Genomic DNA, 20785 nt, shown 5'->3' on the forward strand with positions numbered 1-20785 from the left:
TTCATTAAACAAGCTTCACAGATTTGCAATTTTTTGCATTCCAGTTAAATCGCCATTCTCCGCAAAAAATCGGGGATGTCGGTTTAACAATATCGTCTACTATGCAAGGCTGGTTATTCTGCCACTATTTTTCCTGTTCGATGCAACTGAACAATCAACTTTTGAGGTTTCACTGCCGGTCTTATTTCGCTGTCATTAACAATGTAGTTAGTTAGTTTTATTGCAACAGGTGAAACACAGCAAAAAATGTTATATCCCAGAAGCAGCTTGTGACGTTGCGGAAATGTCTTAAGCATCATCCAAGAAAAAGAAATTTCCTGCCTGTTTTTGCTCCACATCCTAAAAAAGTAAGGATGGTATATAATGGTTTACATTTGGGAATGTTGAATGTATTTTGTTTAATGCAAGGAAATGCGCGAACTCAATCAGCTGCCAACCGGGCCGGGGCGCAGCAAAAACAGCGTTTTACTGCGCCCTGCTGCCAACTAAGATTTAGTGCAACAAAGCGGAAGTGGATTAAATACCTTCACTGAATTTAGTTTATTTATCCTTGGTCTGAAGTTCCCTGGGTCTCTTCGGAATGTTATGTTCAAGGATTCCAAAAACTTATTCATCCCCGTCAATAAACTTTGAGGACTAGGAAAAAGGAAATGACACATTTGATTTATGATCATGCAGTAAAAAAATACACAGCGTTGTGGTTTATTAATATTACTGACACCCAGCAAAATGTTACAGACATCAACGGTCTCGATGCTGTATTATTTTTGCCGTTTACGAATGATAATGCTTGTTCCCAAATTTTAGGTTGAGAGACTCTGATGATGATAGCGACTTTTAGCTAGCCAGCGATTCTCTGAGAGAGTTCGGTAGGGGACCTAACGAAAATCAGCCTGCCTTGCAGCGTGTCCTTTGTAGGTGGGGCAAAATAATTCATCCGAGATAAAAATTTATCATTGATACTGACCTTCTTGCAAAAGTAGAAATTGACGGTGTTCCATCAAATACAACAACACGATCAGCAAGATACGTTGCCATTATGAAATCGTGTTCAACAACAAAACCAGTTTTCTTTGCATGCAAAATAAACCTATAAAATAATGACAACATGTAGCGCGATATAGTTGAAAAATAAATTGAAAAAGATGGAGCGAGTCGAATAATCGATGAAATGAAAGCGGGAGGATCGATGTCACAACTGTAAAAAAATTGTGTCTACACCTGTGTCTGCGGTCTGCCTGGTGTCTACACAGTCATAGTGGTATAAATTAGGGTATAAACTTATCAAAACACTGACTACCAAAATCAGATTTTATTGAAGCAGACAAAAAGTCATTATTCATAAAAGAGAGAATCATTCAAGACGTGCAACAAGTAATACCTTTTGTAACAACAATTGACGGAATAAAAGATATAAGATACCTCTTAATTACTTTAGCGGCAACAAGACGCTGTTCAGAATCCAAGTAAGCCGATGGTTCATCAACCAAATAAACATCTGCAGGCTAAAAAGAAAGCTTTTCATGTAAATCAAAATATATTATTGTGTTAAAATTTCACATCGTTCAGCGTGTTTTTAGTTATACATTTTGCTTTTTTCTGGTAATATATACATCCACTATGCACTATCATTACTGTAATTGTAAAGACTGACCTTGCCAAGACAGAGGGTTAACGCAACACGTTGTAGTTCACCACCAGATAAGTTCTGTACTTCTTGGTCAAATATACTTTCTATTTGAAGTGGTTTGATCACATCCGTAATAAACTGCGGATGAATGTATGCATCACGAATCTTTTCATGCAATAACTGCCGCACAGTTCCCTACAAAGGATCATTATATACAATAGTCAAAAGGCCATCCAAGAAGTGGGGGTAAAGAACAATAATTTTAATAATACACAAACGTGCAACGTCGGGTGATGACTTGCCTGCCCTTTGACATGTATTTTAGCTATATATACCAACATTTGGAAGCAGCGAGCAGTTTCTAGAGAAACACTTTTTTGGATAAATTAGTTTACTTACACGGGATTTCGGGCTGATTTTCTGTGGTTTATAACTGACATTAAGCAATGGAATTTCAGCTGCAAGTAGAGACAAAAAAAACTTCAAAAATGCAAAAATGGCAGAAAATATATGATAAAAAGTAGACATACCACCATCTTCTGGGGGTAGTTTGCCAGCCAACATTCTGATAAATGTTGTTTTTCCTGTACCTGAGTGGAGATTAAATAGTTGTTACATATGAAAACTCGAAAAAAATTCTGAGAAGCAATACAGTAAACCATGAGCTGATCGTTGAGTAAAGCATTCGCAAAAACATTGTACGCTAAACTTGCATGGTGACTACAAGATTGTGTGGTTAATTAGCAGTACAGTACATTCAAACACTTATTCAAATCAGCCACTCTTATAACGTCATTAGCTAGTCTATTTTCGGGTCTTATCCAACCAGTCTACACCTATCCACCATTGTCCAGTAGTCCAAATCACTCTAGTTGTGATGTACAGGTGGGTATGGATGCTATGAGACAATTTAAACCTTTTCAACCTACCATTTTCCCCAAGCATAACAATTATTTCAGAATCTGTGAATGAACCAGCTTCAACTTTCAACTCAAATGTTTCTAAAACAGAATGAAACACAATACTCAATAGGGGGTATGACAAGAGATATTGCACTGCTTTACCTAAGTAGGTCAGGACCATTGGCTGGAACAGGTAAAATTTTGTAAATTTTGACAATTTTGTAAAATAACAAGGCAGAACTTGAAGAGATTTGGCTATTACATTTAACATTGGATATGGAATATATGTAAGAGTTGAAGAGTTAAATAAAAAAATACTGTTAAACACTTACTCAAAACTTTTCTCATATCAGGATAACTATATCTTCTTAATTTTTTAATTTCTTCCTCCTGAGATAATAATTAGAAGTAATTAAAATACATTGTATAGTATGATAGTAGAAAGTATGTAATATTATAAACATAGGTAGGTAAACTTTTTCAGCCAAAATCACCCAACTTACAAATGCAAACTTCCTGGACTTATAAGCAAAAATTACACAATTTTCAGTAGAATTTGATAAAAATTTGCCCAACTTTTTTAGATTCAAATGTGTCTAGGTGTGCAGCATCCCCCCTACCCCATACGCCTATAACAATAAGGACCTTGTCTGCTGTTTCTGCCACTTTAAATGTCAAAGATGTTTCCCTGAAACGTAGATTTTCAGTTGGAACAAAGCCATCCAAAAATATGTTTATCCCTAGAAAGAAGAAATCAAATATATATATTTTAGGCTATTATTCTTGCTGTACCTCCTTTGTTATCATGTTAAATTACCAGTTTAATGTACAGTATATCACAACACATTTTAAATATAAACTGCATGCAATCAGTAAGAGTGCATCAATGTCCTTATGTATAAATAAATTACCTTCTCTGACACTAAATGGCATAGTAACAACACCATAGGCACCAGGGACACCATACAAACAACAGATAAAGTCAGATAAATAATCCAAGACACTCAAATCATGTTCCACAACAATAATATACCTGGAAATAAACACAAGCAAACATCAAAACAACATGGACGGTTTTGGGCCTGGATCTGAACCATTTGAGCTCACAAATGATTGAGTTACAATAATATTAAATATTACAATGAGACACCATGAAACTTATGCACTTTTAATTTTTCCACTAGTAAACTTGCAGCAAAAACATGTCGGAAAACATGTACCACAAAGTGAATCTTTAGGAGAATGAAATTAGTCTAAACCTATTGTTCTCATTTCCTAAAATACCACCTTACCGATCACTTCTTATAAGGTTCCTTATAGCAAGAGCAGCTTTAAGACGTTGTTTGACATCCAAATAACTTGAGGGTTCGTCAAACATAAAACTAAAGGAAAAAGAAACAAAATAACAATAATTTCAACCCTGTAAACAGCTTTAGGAGGTAATCTTACAGGGCCTAAATTTTATCAACTGGAATACTGTAACATGGGTTTATGATAAAATGATAAATAGAATAATTGAAAACTACAAAAGAACTTAGTTTAGGAATAAATCTAAATCAGGTAAAGAGTGGCATCCATGCATGTGAGGTCCTACCATTGTGTACAACCACCCTGACTTTATATATCTTACATGTCAGCTTGCTGAACACAAACAACAGCACAGGCAAATCTCTGTAATTCACCACCAGAAAGTTCATCGACATTCCGCTCACGAACTGACAATAGATCTAAAATTGGACAAATTGAATCGCATTCAAAACTGTATTCTAGTTTCATCAACTCCCATCAAGTTGTGTGATAATGGTATGTACATTCACACAAGGATACATCTTGGTATCTTCTTACCTAATTGTTCACAGAACTGTTCCTGAGAACAAGTTTCATCTTTTCTATCAAGTATGGACTGTACACTACCCTGCAATAAGTAAAAAATAAGAAATTAGGTACTGTACTTATAGCAATAGTACCTCGAATTTTAAGATTGATAACTCTGAAATACAACCACTTAAAAATTATCACTCACCTTTACAGCTTTGGGAATCTGATCAACATATTGTGGCTTAATAATTGCCTAGTAAAATACATAACCCACATATTAATTTTTTTTTATTTCTACAAAGTGTAGGGGGTCAGCTCATAGGGAAGCAACCCACTTCTTTAAGGTATGGATTCTATTGTAAAGTAAAAACTCAAAATCACTAAAAAGTTGTGAGCAAGTTTACCTTCAAATCATCTTCTAAAATCTTTGTAAAATAATTTTGCAGTTCTGATCCACGGAAGTATTGTAAAATTTCTTGCCAGTCAGGAGGATTCTGGAAATGATTGCAGATAATTTTACATAGTAATTACATGAACACAATGCCCATGCAAATACAGGGTACAGTACCAGTACAAAAGTAAGTAAGGCACACATACTAATTGTATTTTTTTTTGTATTGATATATCAAAATATACTACAAACAATCACAATAGGTATCTGTGCATTACATGAGACTGAGCATAAATTACATCTAGGCTACCTAAGATGAAACTTACATCAAACCTTCCAAGGTTTGGTTTCTGTTTTCCAGCTAGGATTTTTAGTGCTGTAGATTTCCCAATACCATTTGTACCCACTAACCCCAAAACCTCACCGGGGCGAGGTGTCGGTAATCTATGAAACAAGAAAAAAATAATTTGAAAAAATTCCCATAAAATGATCTTTACATCAGGAAATGTTCTGGAAGGTAGTTTCTTTAATGCTGTTTACAAATAATATACCTGATTCTCAATAAACCATGTATAAATAATAACAAAATAGCAGCCTTCTTACCTGTGTAACTTAAATGAATTGGCATTATATCTGTGAGTTGTATCTTTTTCAAGGTTACTTGGCAAATTTATTATGTTTATAGCTTCAAATGGGCATTTCTAAAATGGATAAAGATGGAAATACTTGTTTAAATTGATGGGAACACTAAATCGAAACAAAAAAACCCACCATTATAAGCAGTTTAATAGGTGTAATTGAATATTTATTATAAGATTAACATTTCTGTACATTTTCTGCTGAATAGCAACAAAAAAATGAAAATGCTTCACACACCACTTTTTCATATTGGTATACTAAATACTAGTATAGTCTATATTACTGGGTGACCATAAAACATGATATCTAACATACCTTCACACATATACCACAACCAATACATAAGTCCTCTGAGATACTACAAACTTTCGAAGTTGGCGTTACCTCAATACATAGTTTACCTTACAAAGTTAAAAATATTTTAAAATCAGGAGTGCTTATAAATAGAATCAACATCAAATTTCAACGCAAAAGACGAAATAATTTTCACTTACCCATACGAACGACAGGACATGCTTTCTTACATTCCTGTCGACATTTCTTTGGTTTACATCGATCAGTATTTACGATAGCAATACGAGTTAATTTGTCTTGGGAAGACATATCAATCTACGATCGATGAATCTTTGATCGATGATTCATTCCAAAGTGGAGTGCATGTGCCGGTTTTTGAAAAAGAACCGAGCCCGCGATATCTCTGAACTACGACATTACATATTTCAAAAGTCGAAACTAGCTAACTAAGTGTTTTTCAATCTTTCCGAAAAAACCACTGCATCAGTGAATCGCACACTTTTATGCATTGATATACATTGATATACATTGATAAAAAACTGACAACTTTCTATTCTGCATCAATTTACCTAGCACTCTAGTACACACAACTTTTGATGTATCTAATTTAAAACTTTCTCCTTCGTTTCGTGCCGCATTAAAGTAGTAGTGATCAGAATTATCCTTGTTTTGTCACCAATGGCTATTTTTATTAAACATTTGTGCAATTTCAACAAGCCTTTGTATTCAAGTAGCATATTCGAACCTATTTCCAAACTATTGTCAAATAAAAATGTTTCAAGAAATTTTACGCCGCATGTTAAAGAATTATGCAAACCTTGCATGACAGACAGCAGTTGTGACACACATGGCTAGACCAGAATCCGATGAGGCCAATGTTGGCGAGTATGCAATGAAAATGGTGAAACAACTAGAAGCTGAAGGAAAATTAAAAACAAGAAGACGAGCTGTATGGTTGATTCGTCAGCATAAAGAGATTGTTAAAAAATTTTGTGATACGCCAAAACAAGTATTGGGTCTGTCTCTGCCAGAATTTAAAGAAAGAATTAGAATATTGCAAAGTCTGGAAATCAATGTTGAAGATGCACTGGTTATTGCTTTATCATATCCATCATGTCTGTCATTCAATTCACCAAACATGTTCTCAATGGTTTCACTTCTAAAAATGTATGGTTGCTACCTTCCAAAGCATTTCATGAAAAATCCTTATGTTTTTTCACTAGACACTAAACAGTGTGAGTCAAATCTAGAACACCTTAAGAACATTGGATTGTCTTTGGAGAGTATTGGTAACCTGATTGATGTTGATCCAATTGTGTTGACTGTTCCATTATGCTACAAAGCTGAGGAATTTGCTAAACAAGCTGGAAATTATCAATCATCAAGCAATATTCTGAGATTAGCTCTAAAGTCATCATTACTTAAATCTGGAGAACAAGTTGTTTTAAATGAAGATTTTAATCAAGTTGTTTCATTTCTCAATGAACTAAAAATTGACATTTCAAAATTGATGCAAAAATGTCCTGAGTTCCTGTGTACAAGTTATGAGAGCTTGTGCGAAACATACCAATTCCTCTGTGGTGCCCATTATACTGTGAAAAAAGTCATGTTAAGAAACTGCTCAAGTCAAACCCACATGCATTTCTCCAAATGAACAAATTGTCATTCCAACAAAGCATACAAAGTCTTTCACAGATAATTGACAGTAACATAAAACTGTATACATTGCTGCAGAAATCACCCATGTTATTTGTTGGCAGTTCATCAATTCTGCTTGAAAGGATTGAATTATTGAAACAACACCAATTTTCTCAAAAAGAGATAATGGGCCTACTAGAGAGGGCTGCATTTGTATTCAGTGATGAAAATTCATCAAGCAATCTGGAGAAAAAACTACATTTGTTGCTTTCTACTAATGATATTACAACTGGCCAAGTTTGCAAGTCAGCATTCATTTTGCGAATTCCTTTGGACAAGATACAGAAACGTTTGTTTTTTATAAGGTTTAGAAAACCTGATGTCTTGAGATTATACTCATTAAATGAAATCTTTTTCAGTGGTAATCAAACATTTGTTGATGAAATGTGTGGCTCCACAATAACAGAATATCTTAGTATAATAGATGTATTAGATCCAATTTAATGATCCTAAAAAGAACATTTTAGAAAATATATAATTGTAAAATAAGATTCCCATTGTGGCATATCTTGTTCTTGGCACTAGCTCACATATAGTAAAACTACATAAAAGGGTAACTTGTAATATTGTCATTTGATCTAGATCTTGTCAGTATGTTAGGTAACATGGTGACAAATAAATGATGCAAATACAAAATGAAGGATAAAATGTTAAAAAAATCATTGTGAGTAATATGCAACTGAACAGGTATGGCAGGAACAATTCACCTTATTTCATTCTTTTTTTAAAGCCTTTTTTCCCCACCGTTGAGTTTCAGCTTTCCATCCATACATCTTAAGGGCATCATAGCCTATCATGTTTGTCCCAGGCATGTTGCATTTGTTACTTGGCCCAATTGTTGGGGGATTGAGTGCTCCTCTTGTTTATGGTTCACACTGTGGTGAGGGAGAATTGGACAATGAAGGAATCATCCAATGTCATCGTCTCATTGAAGAACTGGCAACCACACTGTTAAAATTGTCTCAAAAAGCAAACTTTAGCTCATTGGAGAAGCTTCAAAATTTGCAAGACCATGTTTCTATTTAACACTTCCAAAAATATCTGGTCTAATCATGCCAAGTTATTGTTCAAGGGACACGAAATGTGAAAACCCACATTTATATGATGCAAATTAAGATTTTTGGATTGGGCCATAATTTATGGTATATTCTTCTCTATTGTGTAATTTTTCCTCTTAAACAACCCCAGAAATATGCCATTTTTCCTTTCAGGAAAAGCCAATTGCAAATATCAATTGTGAAACCCATTATATAACACACATTATATATACAAACATGAACATTATCTGAACTGATATTTTATTTTGCCAACATATTGTTTAGATGATGAATTCATATGGGATTGGTTCAAGAAGTTCTGGTTCCTTTCCTCGGTTCTTTACGAAATGGGATTCTCTTGGTGCCACAGGCTAAAGAAGAATACAAGACCAAATAATCATAAAAATTCTTTATTTTTGTATCTTATATGAGGGGCAAGTTGAGATATCGTTTGTCAGAACAGAAACCCAATCCTGTACAAGCCTCGAAGACAATATTATCAATATCATATAACACCTTGAAAAATTGATATTAATAAAATTTAATAAATGAAATTACCTGACGTTTTAAGTTAACCTTTATTCCCTTTTCTTGGGCCTCTTTTTTCTTCTGATCATTTTCCTTCACACGTCTATAGTACATTATTTCAAATAATTAGACAAGTACTGATAGTATATAGTATATAGGCTAAAATGCTGCTTTTTACAAAAAACCAACAAAGCAGTCAAAGTGTCAAAAAGGCAAAGTTACCTCAAGAAATCATCGCGGCATTTTGAATGACGTACATGCTCAATTCTGACATTGATTCGTTTTGCAAATATTCTGCCTCTAAGTTAACATAAAAAAGATATTTAACAATTTTATTAATAACTTTCAGTCAAGGCCTATCACCTAAATTTACATGTAAGTAATTATTACCTATAAGCAGTTGGACCACTGTATTGCATTATAATGAAGTAAAATTGTGTTTATCATTTTCAACTTTATAGTAAATGCACTTACTTTACTTGCTTGTTGACAATTATGCCTAAACCACGTTTTGTCACATTGAACACTCGTCCAGTCTTACCATGGTATGATTTGTGAGGCATACCTTTCTGTACAGCACCATCACCCTATTAAAAAAAATGAAAATGTCATGATAATAATAACAAATATACCTTTATTGACAATATAGAGCAATACAATTTGAACAAAAATTTATGACATTTTCTTGGATGTGACTTTGAACATTATTTCTGTTTACTCAAATTGTATAGTCAAATTGTAAGTAATGAAATTGATACAATATTTCAGAGATGCCTCTCTTGCCCCACCTGTATCAATTTCATTGCTATAGGTTTGTTTTGATTGCATAACCCGGTTTGTTTTGGCTTTAGGTAAAAAATTATTTTTGTATTATTAAAAGGAATTCCTCTGCAGTACCAACCTTGATATCAACAATGTCTCCCATCTTGTAAACCTTCAAGTATGTTGACATTTTGACTGGCCCTAACAAGAATTTGGCCAAATATTACTAACAAATATGTACGATGACAAGACCAAGAGGAGAAAAATACTACAGCTTTATGTTTTTTTTCGTTTTTACCATGTTTTCTGAACGCTCTTGAGAACATATAACGTGTTCCTCTTCGTTTTCCTTTTGGGTTAGTCATTTCTAATTTTCGTCTTTATAGCCTGTGAAAGAAATAAAAACAAATGATATACTAAGAAGAACTGAAATTAAAGTCCAAATGGTAAAATAAGCGAAAATATTGTCTACCTTTCACACGTGCAACAATATGGCGGCCAAGATGGCAAAAAAAGAACGAGACGGTCGTGCCCAGGCCACATAGGCGTTATTGAGAGTTCAAGCCAGTGAGTTCAAGCAGTTCACTGGTGTCAGTGCCCAATGTTCACAAGTCACAAGTGAATCACAGTCACCGGGTATTGAGAGTAATAGATACACAATCAAAGTGAATATTTCTCTTTCAATTTTTCTCTTTGATTGTCTATGGTTTTACTTACGCAATCGGGAATAGACACGGCAGAGAACCACTGACAGAGTCCACGTTGATGACGTAGACAGACGTCCCAGTTGAAAAAATACTTGAAAACCGTTGTAAAAATACTTGAAAAGCACAAAAATACAGCTTTAGAGCTAAAATTTTTAAAAAGAATCCTTAATTCAAGACTGCTAAAGGGTGGTTTAATCAATGTTATACCTAAATTTTAAGGCGTTTGAAAAAGCAACAATCTAACCAGCTTTCGTACAACCCGTATGTCACCAATCTGAACTGATTATTACTGCGTCGCGCACTGCGCGAACGCAGTCTAAAATTGCCGTTGGTGTTTGTTTGTTTGTTTTTTTTTCGTGTTTTTTACGTTTTTGACCCGGTCTTCCTGGCCGCGCAGGCAACTAAGATACTCGTATTTTGAACTCGTCTGATTTCGTATCGAAATATTTTTGTGCTAAACACACTTCAAATAGTAATCTAAGCCTAATAACCCCACAAAAGAAATATTTTACTGAAACAAAAATTGAAAAAGTTTGTTGTCACCAGGATTCGAACTCGGGTCGTGCGAACCAAAAGCAGGAAACTGCATGCACGATACACGTCATATAAAATAACACGTACACGAGTCGCTGTGCATGGCCGATAGTGCAGGAAATCTACTATTAATCTAGACGTCTGTCGTTCGAGAAAATACGTACAGGTAATCGTAATGCTGGATTCTCGTCTTGTCTTGTTTGATATGCTCACTCTGGATACACTAGCACACACTGATCATGGTAAACCTACACTAAAACGGGTTTAGAGACAACGATCACATGAATCATGAAAGCCTTGTATGCCATGAAAGCCTTGTATGCTATGAAAGCCTTGTATGCCATTCTATGCCATTCTTCAATCACACCGCACCTTCCTTTCAAGGGTAAAAACGGCCAGACCGATCCTATTGAATTTCAGTACAAACAGATTCCTAGAGTACATGATTCCAAACTCAGTCTTATTCACGTATATCGTTAGCTACGTCTGCCTAGCACCAATAATGCAGTTTTACCCCTATATTCTGTACGAAGTGCTCTATTTACTAGAAACCCTAAGAAAGAAACATTTTTCTAAAGGAATAAATATTGACAGGAAATATTGCATGCAACGATTGGCGCGACGCAGTTACCGCCAGAATTGGCGTCTTGTTGATTGATCGTTTCAAGACAGGCACTGACGAATGACAAAATCATTTCACCGGCAACTAACATGTCCTGGGGTTATAACTTATTTATGCTATGCATATCAGATTACTGTCTACCAAGAGAGGCCCTGGGTACCACGATGCAATCTACCTATAACGCACTATTTATTCGTACAGAAAAACTCGAGAATAGAAGAACAGAAAAAGCAGAGAATATATTGCATCATTAGCGATATTGGTCAATGCTGAATTGTTCTTATATTGTTTGTGTTTGGCTTCTGATGAAGATCCTGGCATGGATCGCAGGCTCTGGTTTCGAGATCGAAGATCTGTTTATTTTGCGCAATGGTGCGCTTATGCCTCCCGGTGATGTTTCGATTCCTACAAAATATGCAAATATTTTGTGTTTTGTTCATGACGCACTAAAATGCGAAGAATAAGTTTGAAATCACTCAGAACAGAACAATATAATTGCTGTGATCGTATTTCAACACCCGGTGGAATACAGGCGTAACAAGCTCCTTGGTTAAATATGTCAAAAAATTAATATTTAATTTGCGACGGAATCCGGCAAAAAAAAGGCGTATCTAAGTTCGATTGTTATTTCATCATCTCATGAACTAAATATGGGCGTTTTTTCTTATGTTCGGTGCAATTTCTTGCTGGTATTTTACGGCATTTTGTTAACGTGTCCTACAGTTTGCTTCGCTGTTACTGAGGTCGACGTACTCATCCTAGGAGCTGGTATCTCAGGAATCACTGCGGGAAGTTACCTCCAAAGCAACGGACAAACGAATTTTCTCATCCTCGAAGCACAAGATTACGTCGGTGGTCGTGTGAAGCAGGTTAAAATCGGCGGTTTGACAGTAGGTGATGGTGCAAACTGGGTACATTATGTCGAGGATGGAGATGAAAATCCAATTCTGGTAATCGCAAATAAAATTAATCTCACGAGATATTCGACGAACATCAGCGATTTCACTCTGAGGTAACGTGACATTTACTTTATGCTTAATCATGCCAACAATGATCCTATTCTTCAGATAGGAATTCAGACTAGTTGTTGCTGTTTAAATTGAACAGCTCTATCGGTTTAAGAAAATCTTTATATTGAATAGGCGTGTGTCTCGTTCAGTCGTCAGTGTGTTATTCGAGTGAAAATATAACTAAATATAGGAAGAAACCAAGGCTTCATGTTTGCAGAATATAGCTCACTTAATTCATTCAAGATGTCTTCTGGAATGTCAAGTCAAATATGCGCAAGACTAGAGACTTGGATTAGTTGTGACAATTGACAAAGTCTATGTCAACTTTTTATCTACAGGAACTCTATCCACCAGAATAAGGAACTTGGCAAGGCTTATAAAACCGTCGAAAAATTGGGAATGAAACTCACTGAGCAAAACGAGAACAATGCGCAATTGAGTGGGGACGAGCCATTGAGTTCAGTTTTTGCCCAACACGGCTGGATGCCAGATACAGCTTTGAAACGAACAGCCGAATGGTGGTACTTTGATTATGAATATGCTGTGAAACCTGCACTGTCCTCTTTCCGACACTTTGGAGGCATTCCCATGGAAAATGAGTATATCACGGACAATCGTGGATTCAAAGGTATCATTGACTATTTATCCCAAAACATCACGGGTAAATTTAAAACAGAAAAGGTCGTAACGCATATAAAGTTGAATACTTCGAACGGAATCGAAGTTCGGACGAGAGATGGTGAAACGTTCAAGGCAAAATATGCTCTTTGTACTTTCAGCACAGGTGTTTTAGCTTCGGATTTGGTAACATTTGAACCAGAATTACCGAAATGGAAGAAAGTTGCTATAAGTAGATTGCCTCTTGCCTATTACACCAATATTTACGTGAAGTTTCCGAGCGCGTTTTGGGATGATACCGAGTTTATTTTGAATGCTGGTTCCTTGACTGAAACATTTCCTCTCGTGTATAACCTTAACATAAAAGATTTTCACCGTGGTTCAAATGTGTTGTTATTCAGTGCAGTTGATGAGAATTCTCTTCGCATTGAAGCACAGAGCAAAAATGCGACAAAAGCTGAGGTCATGAAATCTTTGAGAGAAATGTATCCCAACGTCAATATTCCAGAACCTTTAGGTAAGTGGAGGCAGCATGTTTAACGTTAGTCCTGACACGGGTATTCTGAGGACCTTAGGTTTCCTTTTTTTCTGGCATATACTTGAGAATAACATTGGTGTGGAAAGTTGCAATGAAGCGGGAGCCTAACCATAATATTGAATCCCCATATAACATAGTCAATCAATAACATAGTCAATCATTATTTACCTCTAGAGATGACCGTGGGTAGTTTTAGTCAAAATCCGTACATCCGCGGTTCCTTCAGCAATGCTGCGGTTGGTGCCACCTCAGCCGACTTTAATAATTTACAAGGACGCCTGGGTAACCTTTTCTTCTCGGGGGAAGCGACAAGCGAGAATTATTGGGGATACAGCCAGGCTGGGTACTCTACTAGTTTAAAGCAAGCCAAGGTGATCCACAGCTGTCTCAATGGTGGAGAGTGCCCAGCTTATGAGCCCGAGATTGCTAGTATTTGTGAAAGTAAGAACATTGTTCCTAGTTCGGCGAGTATCGGCCTGTATTCACCTGCTTGTTTCATCTTGATTATTCTGTTTATGTTATTCAACTAACTTGATTCGTCAAACACTTATTGCCACTGATATCTACATTCATTATATGATTGCAAACAATTCGCTAAAATAAAAAGCACTTTTGATTCTGAACGTTTCTGTCTTAGTACTCTTGGTCGACTGTTATACCTTTGGAATTTAAAGTGTTTGTCGGACAACTAGGGGAGGATGGACAATAACCAGAACGCATAAATTGACAGGAAACTCTGCTTTAATATTCAGCATTATATTTCACCGATAACGACTTTTAAAATAGCAATATTTCTAGCAACTCTAATTTGGCCAGCGTAACCGTCGTTCTCCTTATTAATCACCCAGATTTACATGTATATTTTTAAAAGAAATCACGTTGATTTTCATTGGTTGCCGCACCGCAAAAATTTTCATTTTGCGCGACAAGATGTCGCAAAAGCGCGTCATTTGACGTCATTTCAGTGAAGGTGTAAGGTACTTCATATAGCCCTGCTATTTCCGAGATCTCCATTAAATGTGAAACTACCTTTACCTAAAACCTTAGTTTTAAATTTCTCAGAATTACATTTGGCTTGGCCAACTTCAGTGACGCAGATATCCAGAAATATGTCGCAGGCTTCCCAACAAAAAGCAATGCTTTCACAACAATCGTTATTGTTTACTTTTTTGTTGTTCTTTAGCCGCAAAAAACGAATAATGAGTTTGCCTGATAAATTACACAATTAGAGCAATAGAAAAAACTGCATTACTACTTGTGAACTGATTTTCAACCAGTTGCATGCAGAATGTTCTCGATCCAGTTTTACTATACAGGAGGAAACCTAAACTAAACTAACTTTATTTATACAGAATTGGCGTCTTGTTAGATTTAGATCACACAAATATAGTCGCCTGAAGCAGGGGCAGGCCGGGGACGAGACAACGGGAATTCATTTTGGGCCTATAAGGAATGATCATGGATCAGTAATGGTACAGAAATATATTTTTTTTCAGCGATGACACATGTTTAGTATTAATATCAATACGATCGCCCGTATTCATATTTCACATCATACACGAAACGAATTTCAAATTGCTGTATCAGTTTACTTCATGTGACGTCACACAGTGTTTCATGTGTTCTGGTTTCCTCGACTCACGCCCAAATTATTCTGCTCTCAGTGGTTTTGCCGACTGCAAATGATACTTCTGCCCCAAGTGCCGCGCATGAACAAATATATGATTCTAATCAAGGACTATACAAATGTCAATTTACTAGAATTATATTATTATCGATATCTACTAAAAATTACATGACATTGAATGATTGAAACACACATTGTGCTTAAGTCATGAAAGTGGTATTTGGCCAGAGACCAAATCTATCACAATCGAAAATGAATAATGGCATCCACAATGAAAATTACTATGGAAAAGAAACCAAAGACCTAAAATATTAAAAGAAAATAGATTTTATTAATAGTCTGATACAAATTAGCTATTCATGTGATATATAAAAAATTTGGCCAACTATAGGTTTTCAAGAAAGCCAACTGAACAGTTTACAATTATGTATTTACAAATTTGGCATATTGAATAAAATTTGCTCGTGTAAAAGGGGCCTAAAAAAGGTTTCATGAATCATTAATTCAAAACATGTTTTGACCCACAGGACCCACAGGCTTGAATAAAAAATTAAAAGGACTTACTGTTCCCGCAGTTAGCTGCCCACACTGATATTTTGTTTTTTGTACATCCATCCATTTACATGTGCCATCTGAATGATATTGGCTGACAGTGTCTGCTAGTAACGACGAAGCAACTAGTAGTAAGATCGCCAGAACAAGAAAGATACCTGCCGCCTAAAAAACACCATGAATCATAGTGTAAATATTTAGCTTTCTTAGAAAAAATGAAGTAACTATATCGATAGTTCTCTAATTAACAAAAATGATCTACAACTCGGAAATAAATACAAGATGTTTTTTGCATGTGCTGCATGAGCAGCCATGAAGTTTCATGACAAATAATTTTAGTATGGATAAAATAAAGTTTCGTATATATATATATATATATATATATATATTATATATATATATAATATATATATATATACAGTCATTTCAAAAAGGCTGATCTTCCAAAATATATGAACCTTGAACATTGAAGCGTGCAAGGGATGATGGGTAGCAGCTTATTTTGTGCCTTAAGGGTGCAAAAATTGAATTTTAGCAATGGCTACAGCCAGTGAAATGCTGTGTAGGTCACTTTTCATTGTTCCAAGCGATATTTGCGGGATTAAACACCCAAAATAAGTTGCTATCCATCATCCCTTCCGCGCTCAATGTTCAAGATTCATATATTTTGGAAGGTCAACCTTTTTTGAAATGACTATATATATATATATATTATATATATATATATATATATATAATATATATATATATATATATATATATCTATAAGACTATCTTGAACATGAAGTTCGTCCGGGAGAAGAGCATGAAGAAAGAATTAGAAGTAAAGAAGTTAAACAGGTCCACACAATAAAAAATCCATTATTTCTAGCTCAATCGAGTCTCTCACCCAGATTTGGGTTTACCAGCTCTCGCAAGTGGGGTGGCAAAAGTTAGAAGCAATTGCATTATTTCAGAAATCGCGCCTATCATTAAGGGAACTACACATGACTAATGATCGAGTATAAATGAGTATACACGTACCGTTCTTGCCCAGTTAAAAGCGTCGATTTTTTTATGCGCACCAGTTAGAAAGATGAGAAAAAACAGCAGTGCGATAACAGCTGAAGCTGCGGCTGCGCCAACGAAAAATTTCAGATTATCCCTTTTGTCGAAATCAAAATCTGGTGCGTTGTTGAGAAAGTATCCCACTGGACCAATAGAGACCAGAAGAAGAATCTATAAAAATACATTAAGTCTCAATAGCGTGACAAAAACCCCGTCATGGCGATGGAATTAAATAATTAAACAGCTTTAGGTCTAGATGAGAATAAATGACTTTATTAAAATTGGTCTGTGATGACTTTATTAAAATATTAAAATTTATTAAAATTCAAGGGCTGAGAAAAATGATAAAATATGTTACTAAAAACAGGAAGTAAACTCTAAAACCCTGTCCAAGGGTTAAAATATGTACTATTTACAAAGTTGGAATAAATTAATTGATTTGATAGCTCTAGATCCATGCAATGACAATATTTTGGGCGCTTCCATTAAGCGGCCAAAATGGTCAGACCGGGCGTATTTTAAATTGAAATAGAGTATTTCGTTAAGAATATAGCGATGAAACTATATTTCCGAGTGCAGAGTTTTGAAACATTCTAAAATACTAGTAATCTGCCTGTACCGAAATACAACAGGACCGGACTTGCCGTTTTTTCAGTATAAAGAAAAGCGCCCTTTGATTCACTCAAATGAGCCGGTGCTTGACAGTCAAAATGTTGTATTAAAAGTATAGTAACTGTGGTAGGACTAAGCCGGTATACCCAACCCAATGGTTAACTCAGCAACTCGTTTTAAAAATCTGAATAGAATTAGGCCAATGTACCACACATCTTACAATTTCCAAGATCTTCAAAAAACTTGGCAAAGATTTTAAATATTGCATTCCTTCATTGATACCAGCCATGATTATCAGTGAACCTGTTAAAAAGCGATTGATTCATAAGTTGTATAAAAGTAGTCACATCTGATTTAAACTATAATCAATTCAAATGATTCAACATGTTATAAAAAGATATGCCAATTGCCAAAGCCTGTCCGTAGGACCTGATGAGGGATACAGACGGTCATGAAGAGAATCACAAACTAGCGGCACTGCTACATGTTTTACAGACGCGTCTTAAACACCAGGACAAAGGCAGTATGCAGAAAAAACAGACCCAGCAGTTGGTTTCCATTTTACATTCGCTGAATCAGCGCCTTCTCGGTCACCGTCAATGACGAACCAAACTTTGTATAATTCCTGCCACTCATATACTGAGCGAGCCCCAGCATTGAGCAAATGAAGTAGAGTAGACTTTGTAATAGACAATTTAGACTGTATAACCACAAAATTTATGATAACCACCAACCTTAATTTGTCACGATTTTCCGTTGTGGCTTGAAGAATGATAATCAGTCAACTATAAAGCATTAAGCGCTTTTAATTAACTGTAGGAACTCGAAAGAGAAATTGACGGGGCATGGACTGAGTGTGATATAACATTTCAGGTCGATGAGATTTAAACACGTGATGCATTAGTATAAAGAAAAAAATGCTAATAAAACGTTTCTGGTTTTGCATACGATTTGCGACATTGCTATAGTGATTAGGATCAGTGTAATACAGATACATTGCAAACTACATAACTACAGTTCTAGTTTTTTGATCGATTAGTGGTGGTTTTAGAGACTTTCCCTTATTTCCTGTTGACATATTTAAAGTGGGTCAGAAAATGTTTCAGTTTAACAAGTTTTTACCGGTTTTCTTGGAATTATGAAATGTTGATGACGTATCACCATGAGTATTAACGAAAATACGAAATATGAAGATGGCAACGTGTTGTCCTTTTATGAATTGTATACTATAGGAAGCACCTGTTACTCTTACGTCCTCTTATGTGATCAGCCCACAAGGGCACGTTTCGAAGGAAAATACTCTTGTACAAGTAATTTGGCTAATTTCGACAGTGGCTGTTCCTCTATGCAAATCTGCTATACCAATGTGAAACTATTAAGTCATGTATTTCCGGGCCGGAAGGGTTGAGCGTTTTAGTTATAATAGTTTTTATATTCGACTTTCGTCTTTTATCTTACGGACCATATAGGTGGAGGTAATTGAACAGAGCAACAGTGGTAAAGCGGTGTAAAGTGGTGTTCATTTTGTGACACCCATGACATTTTCACGACCGAATTCAGTTACAATTAAATTTGAAACCGGCATAACTGACGTAGAAAAGGTTTAGAACTCTTTCTGCAGGAGTGCAAAATTCTGTAAGATTTGAAGCATTAGGAGGTTTTTGAAGATTTTGTACAAGGACAACTTTAACGGCAATTACTAACCCGCAGAGAGTTCGCTCGCGCATTTTCGCAATTTGATAGGAAATTCCACCTGGGAAATTCATTCTTTAGCACGCAACTCACAAATATTACCAGCACACAAGAATAAAATAATTCATAAGTTGTCCTTTAGGGACTTGAAATGAAATCTATGAATATCAATATCATTATATTAATCTGACACGTGTATTCCTCTATACGTACACGGTCGTAGGTCTATGTTCATGATCCACCGGCGTTTAACATTACAACATTCAAAAAGTTTGTGAAGCTGTTTTTAATCACTGTCAATCTCTACACCTTCAAACAATCTATCAAAGCAAGGCGACTCCCACGTGTTAAAATGAAGATAAGGATTTCGTGGATCCAATATCTTTCCACACAACCAACAAAAATCTGTCCGACATTTTGAACAATGCATCTTGTTACAGCCATCAGATTTCTGAATGTGGGCATGACAACGAGGACATATTTTTGAATTATCCACCAGCCATTCCTCCGAGTCCAAATCATCAATCATGCGGCGGAGTCGGTCCTTGCCATACTTTCTTTCCAGGAATATCCTTTCTGTATTTGTTGCATTTTCATATTCCATTTTCAACTTTCGTACTTCGTCTGGTCTGAAGACACATGGTGATACACCATGAAATGTTAACTTGCAGAGTGAACAGAACGCAAACCGACACACTTCACAAACACCAATTGTTGTATTTTGTTCCAAAATCACAGGTGATTGGCATGTGGGTCTCGGACAATAAACTATATCAGACATTTCATCCAGACTAGACTGCAAGAGGTAGTTATCATATTTGGCAAATAAATCAGAACTAACAAGGTTTTTGACCTGAGAAGGCAAGGCTTGTGACTCACACTTTGTTTCAGGACAGTTTAATGCTTTCACGGAACCATTTTCAATTTGGAATTTAAAATACTCTGAAATACATTCTGTGCAAAAAACATGTTCACATTTTGGAAAAGCAATGCAGAAAGCACCAGTTTTTTCAGAAAAACAACACCACATGAAAAATGGTTTGTCTTGAACACTTGTTCTCTTTCTTTCTGATCAAAATCAAGAATTATATCAAGGAGGGCAGCAGGCGATGCAACATCTTGAACAGCTCTTGGATCAAATGCAGGAGGAACATTTGATGAAAATTTTGTCTTTGTTGTCAAAACTAATGGTGAAGAAATATTAAGCAGATCAAATGTTTCTTCCTCAAGAAATTGAATCCAACGAAAAAGTACCACTTCATACAGATTTTCTTCCCATAATGTATCCATAGACTTGCATAATTTTGATAACTGAAATTAATAATTATAAAAGTGTAAACTGTAGAAGCATGGTTGAAGTCACTGAATGCACATACATGATACATCATTATTATCATCATCATTGCTGTAAGGTAGAAAAATCCTGCTCAGCATGACTGTATAAGTAACACATACAAAACATTATCTGTCATGTCATGCCATACTGGGGAAATTATACTTCATATAGGTGTCATGGCACAATTAATA

The 20785-nt window shown here is 35.6% G+C and overlaps 4 protein-coding genes and 2 pseudogenes across 6 annotated transcripts; 2 read left to right on the top strand and 4 right to left on the bottom strand.

The window, feature by feature from the left end:
• Positions 1 to 22: 22 nt before the first annotated feature.
• Positions 23 to 6040, bottom strand: LOC114541228 (ATP-binding cassette sub-family E member 1-like). Its single transcript, XM_028561209.1, has 20 exons — positions 5875 to 6040; positions 5696 to 5781; positions 5345 to 5442; positions 5068 to 5185; positions 4755 to 4844; positions 4556 to 4603; positions 4378 to 4447; positions 4163 to 4259; positions 3825 to 3914; positions 3444 to 3565; positions 3178 to 3272; positions 2865 to 2922; positions 2560 to 2631; positions 2161 to 2220; positions 2030 to 2088; positions 1655 to 1825; positions 1423 to 1505; positions 968 to 1090; positions 525 to 636; positions 23 to 339 (listed from the first exon to the last, which is right to left on the bottom strand). The coding sequence occupies exons 1-20, from the start codon at positions 5981 to 5983 to the stop codon at positions 289 to 291; spliced, it is 1812 nt and encodes a 603-aa protein (XP_028417010.1). The 5' UTR covers positions 5984 to 6040; the 3' UTR covers positions 23 to 288.
• Positions 6041 to 6521: 481 nt separating this feature from the next.
• LOC114541251 lies at positions 6522 to 7966 on the top strand (annotated as a pseudogene).
• A 687-nt stretch (positions 7967 to 8653) lies between these two features.
• Positions 8654 to 10235, bottom strand: LOC114541230 (60S ribosomal protein L21-like). Its single transcript, XM_028561212.1, has 7 exons — positions 10172 to 10235; positions 9998 to 10086; positions 9839 to 9900; positions 9412 to 9524; positions 9160 to 9237; positions 8968 to 9040; positions 8654 to 8780 (listed from the first exon to the last, which is right to left on the bottom strand). Exons 2-7 carry the CDS (start codon positions 10062 to 10064, stop codon positions 8691 to 8693), a joined length of 483 nt encoding a protein of 160 aa, XP_028417013.1. The 5' UTR covers positions 10065 to 10086; positions 10172 to 10235; the 3' UTR covers positions 8654 to 8690.
• Positions 10236 to 11598: 1363 nt separating this feature from the next.
• On the top strand, positions 11599 to 15187 carry LOC114541229 (polyamine oxidase 7-like). Of its 2 annotated transcripts, XM_028561211.1 has the most exons (4): positions 11599 to 12574; positions 12911 to 13707; positions 13903 to 14169; positions 15081 to 15187. In XM_028561211.1, the coding sequence occupies exons 1-4, from the start codon at positions 12213 to 12215 to the stop codon at positions 15095 to 15097; spliced, it is 1443 nt and encodes a 480-aa protein (XP_028417012.1). In that variant the 5' UTR covers positions 11599 to 12212; the 3' UTR covers positions 15098 to 15187. The 2 variants fall into 2 exon arrangements, with proteins under 2 accessions (XP_028417012.1, XP_028417011.1); XM_028561210.1 differs by lacking the exon at positions 15081 to 15187 and having other exon boundaries at positions 13903 to 14461.
• Positions 15188 to 15354: 167 nt separating this feature from the next.
• On the bottom strand, positions 15355 to 18406 carry LOC114541231. Of its 2 annotated transcripts, none has more exons than XM_028561213.1 (5): positions 18301 to 18406; positions 17787 to 17869; positions 16931 to 17125; positions 15920 to 16072; positions 15355 to 15658 (listed from the first exon to the last, which is right to left on the bottom strand). In XM_028561213.1, the coding sequence occupies exons 2-5, from the start codon at positions 17853 to 17855 to the stop codon at positions 15596 to 15598; spliced, it is 480 nt and encodes a 159-aa protein (XP_028417014.1). In that variant the 5' UTR covers positions 17856 to 17869; positions 18301 to 18406; the 3' UTR covers positions 15355 to 15595. The 2 variants fall into 2 exon arrangements, with proteins under 2 accessions (XP_028417014.1, XP_028417015.1); XM_028561214.1 differs by lacking the exon at positions 18301 to 18406 and adding an exon at positions 18109 to 18238.
• A 140-nt stretch (positions 18407 to 18546) lies between these two features.
• On the bottom strand, positions 18547 to 20612 carry LOC114541237 (annotated as a pseudogene).
• Between the last annotated feature and the right edge of the window lie 173 nt (positions 20613 to 20785).

The sequence above is a fragment of the Dendronephthya gigantea genome, unplaced genomic scaffold (genome assembly GCF_004324835.1).
Source record: "Dendronephthya gigantea isolate DGI-Jeju-01 unplaced genomic scaffold, DenGig_1.0 000277F, whole genome shotgun sequence".
Lineage (NCBI taxonomy): Eukaryota > Metazoa > Cnidaria > Anthozoa > Malacalcyonacea > Nephtheidae > Dendronephthya > Dendronephthya gigantea.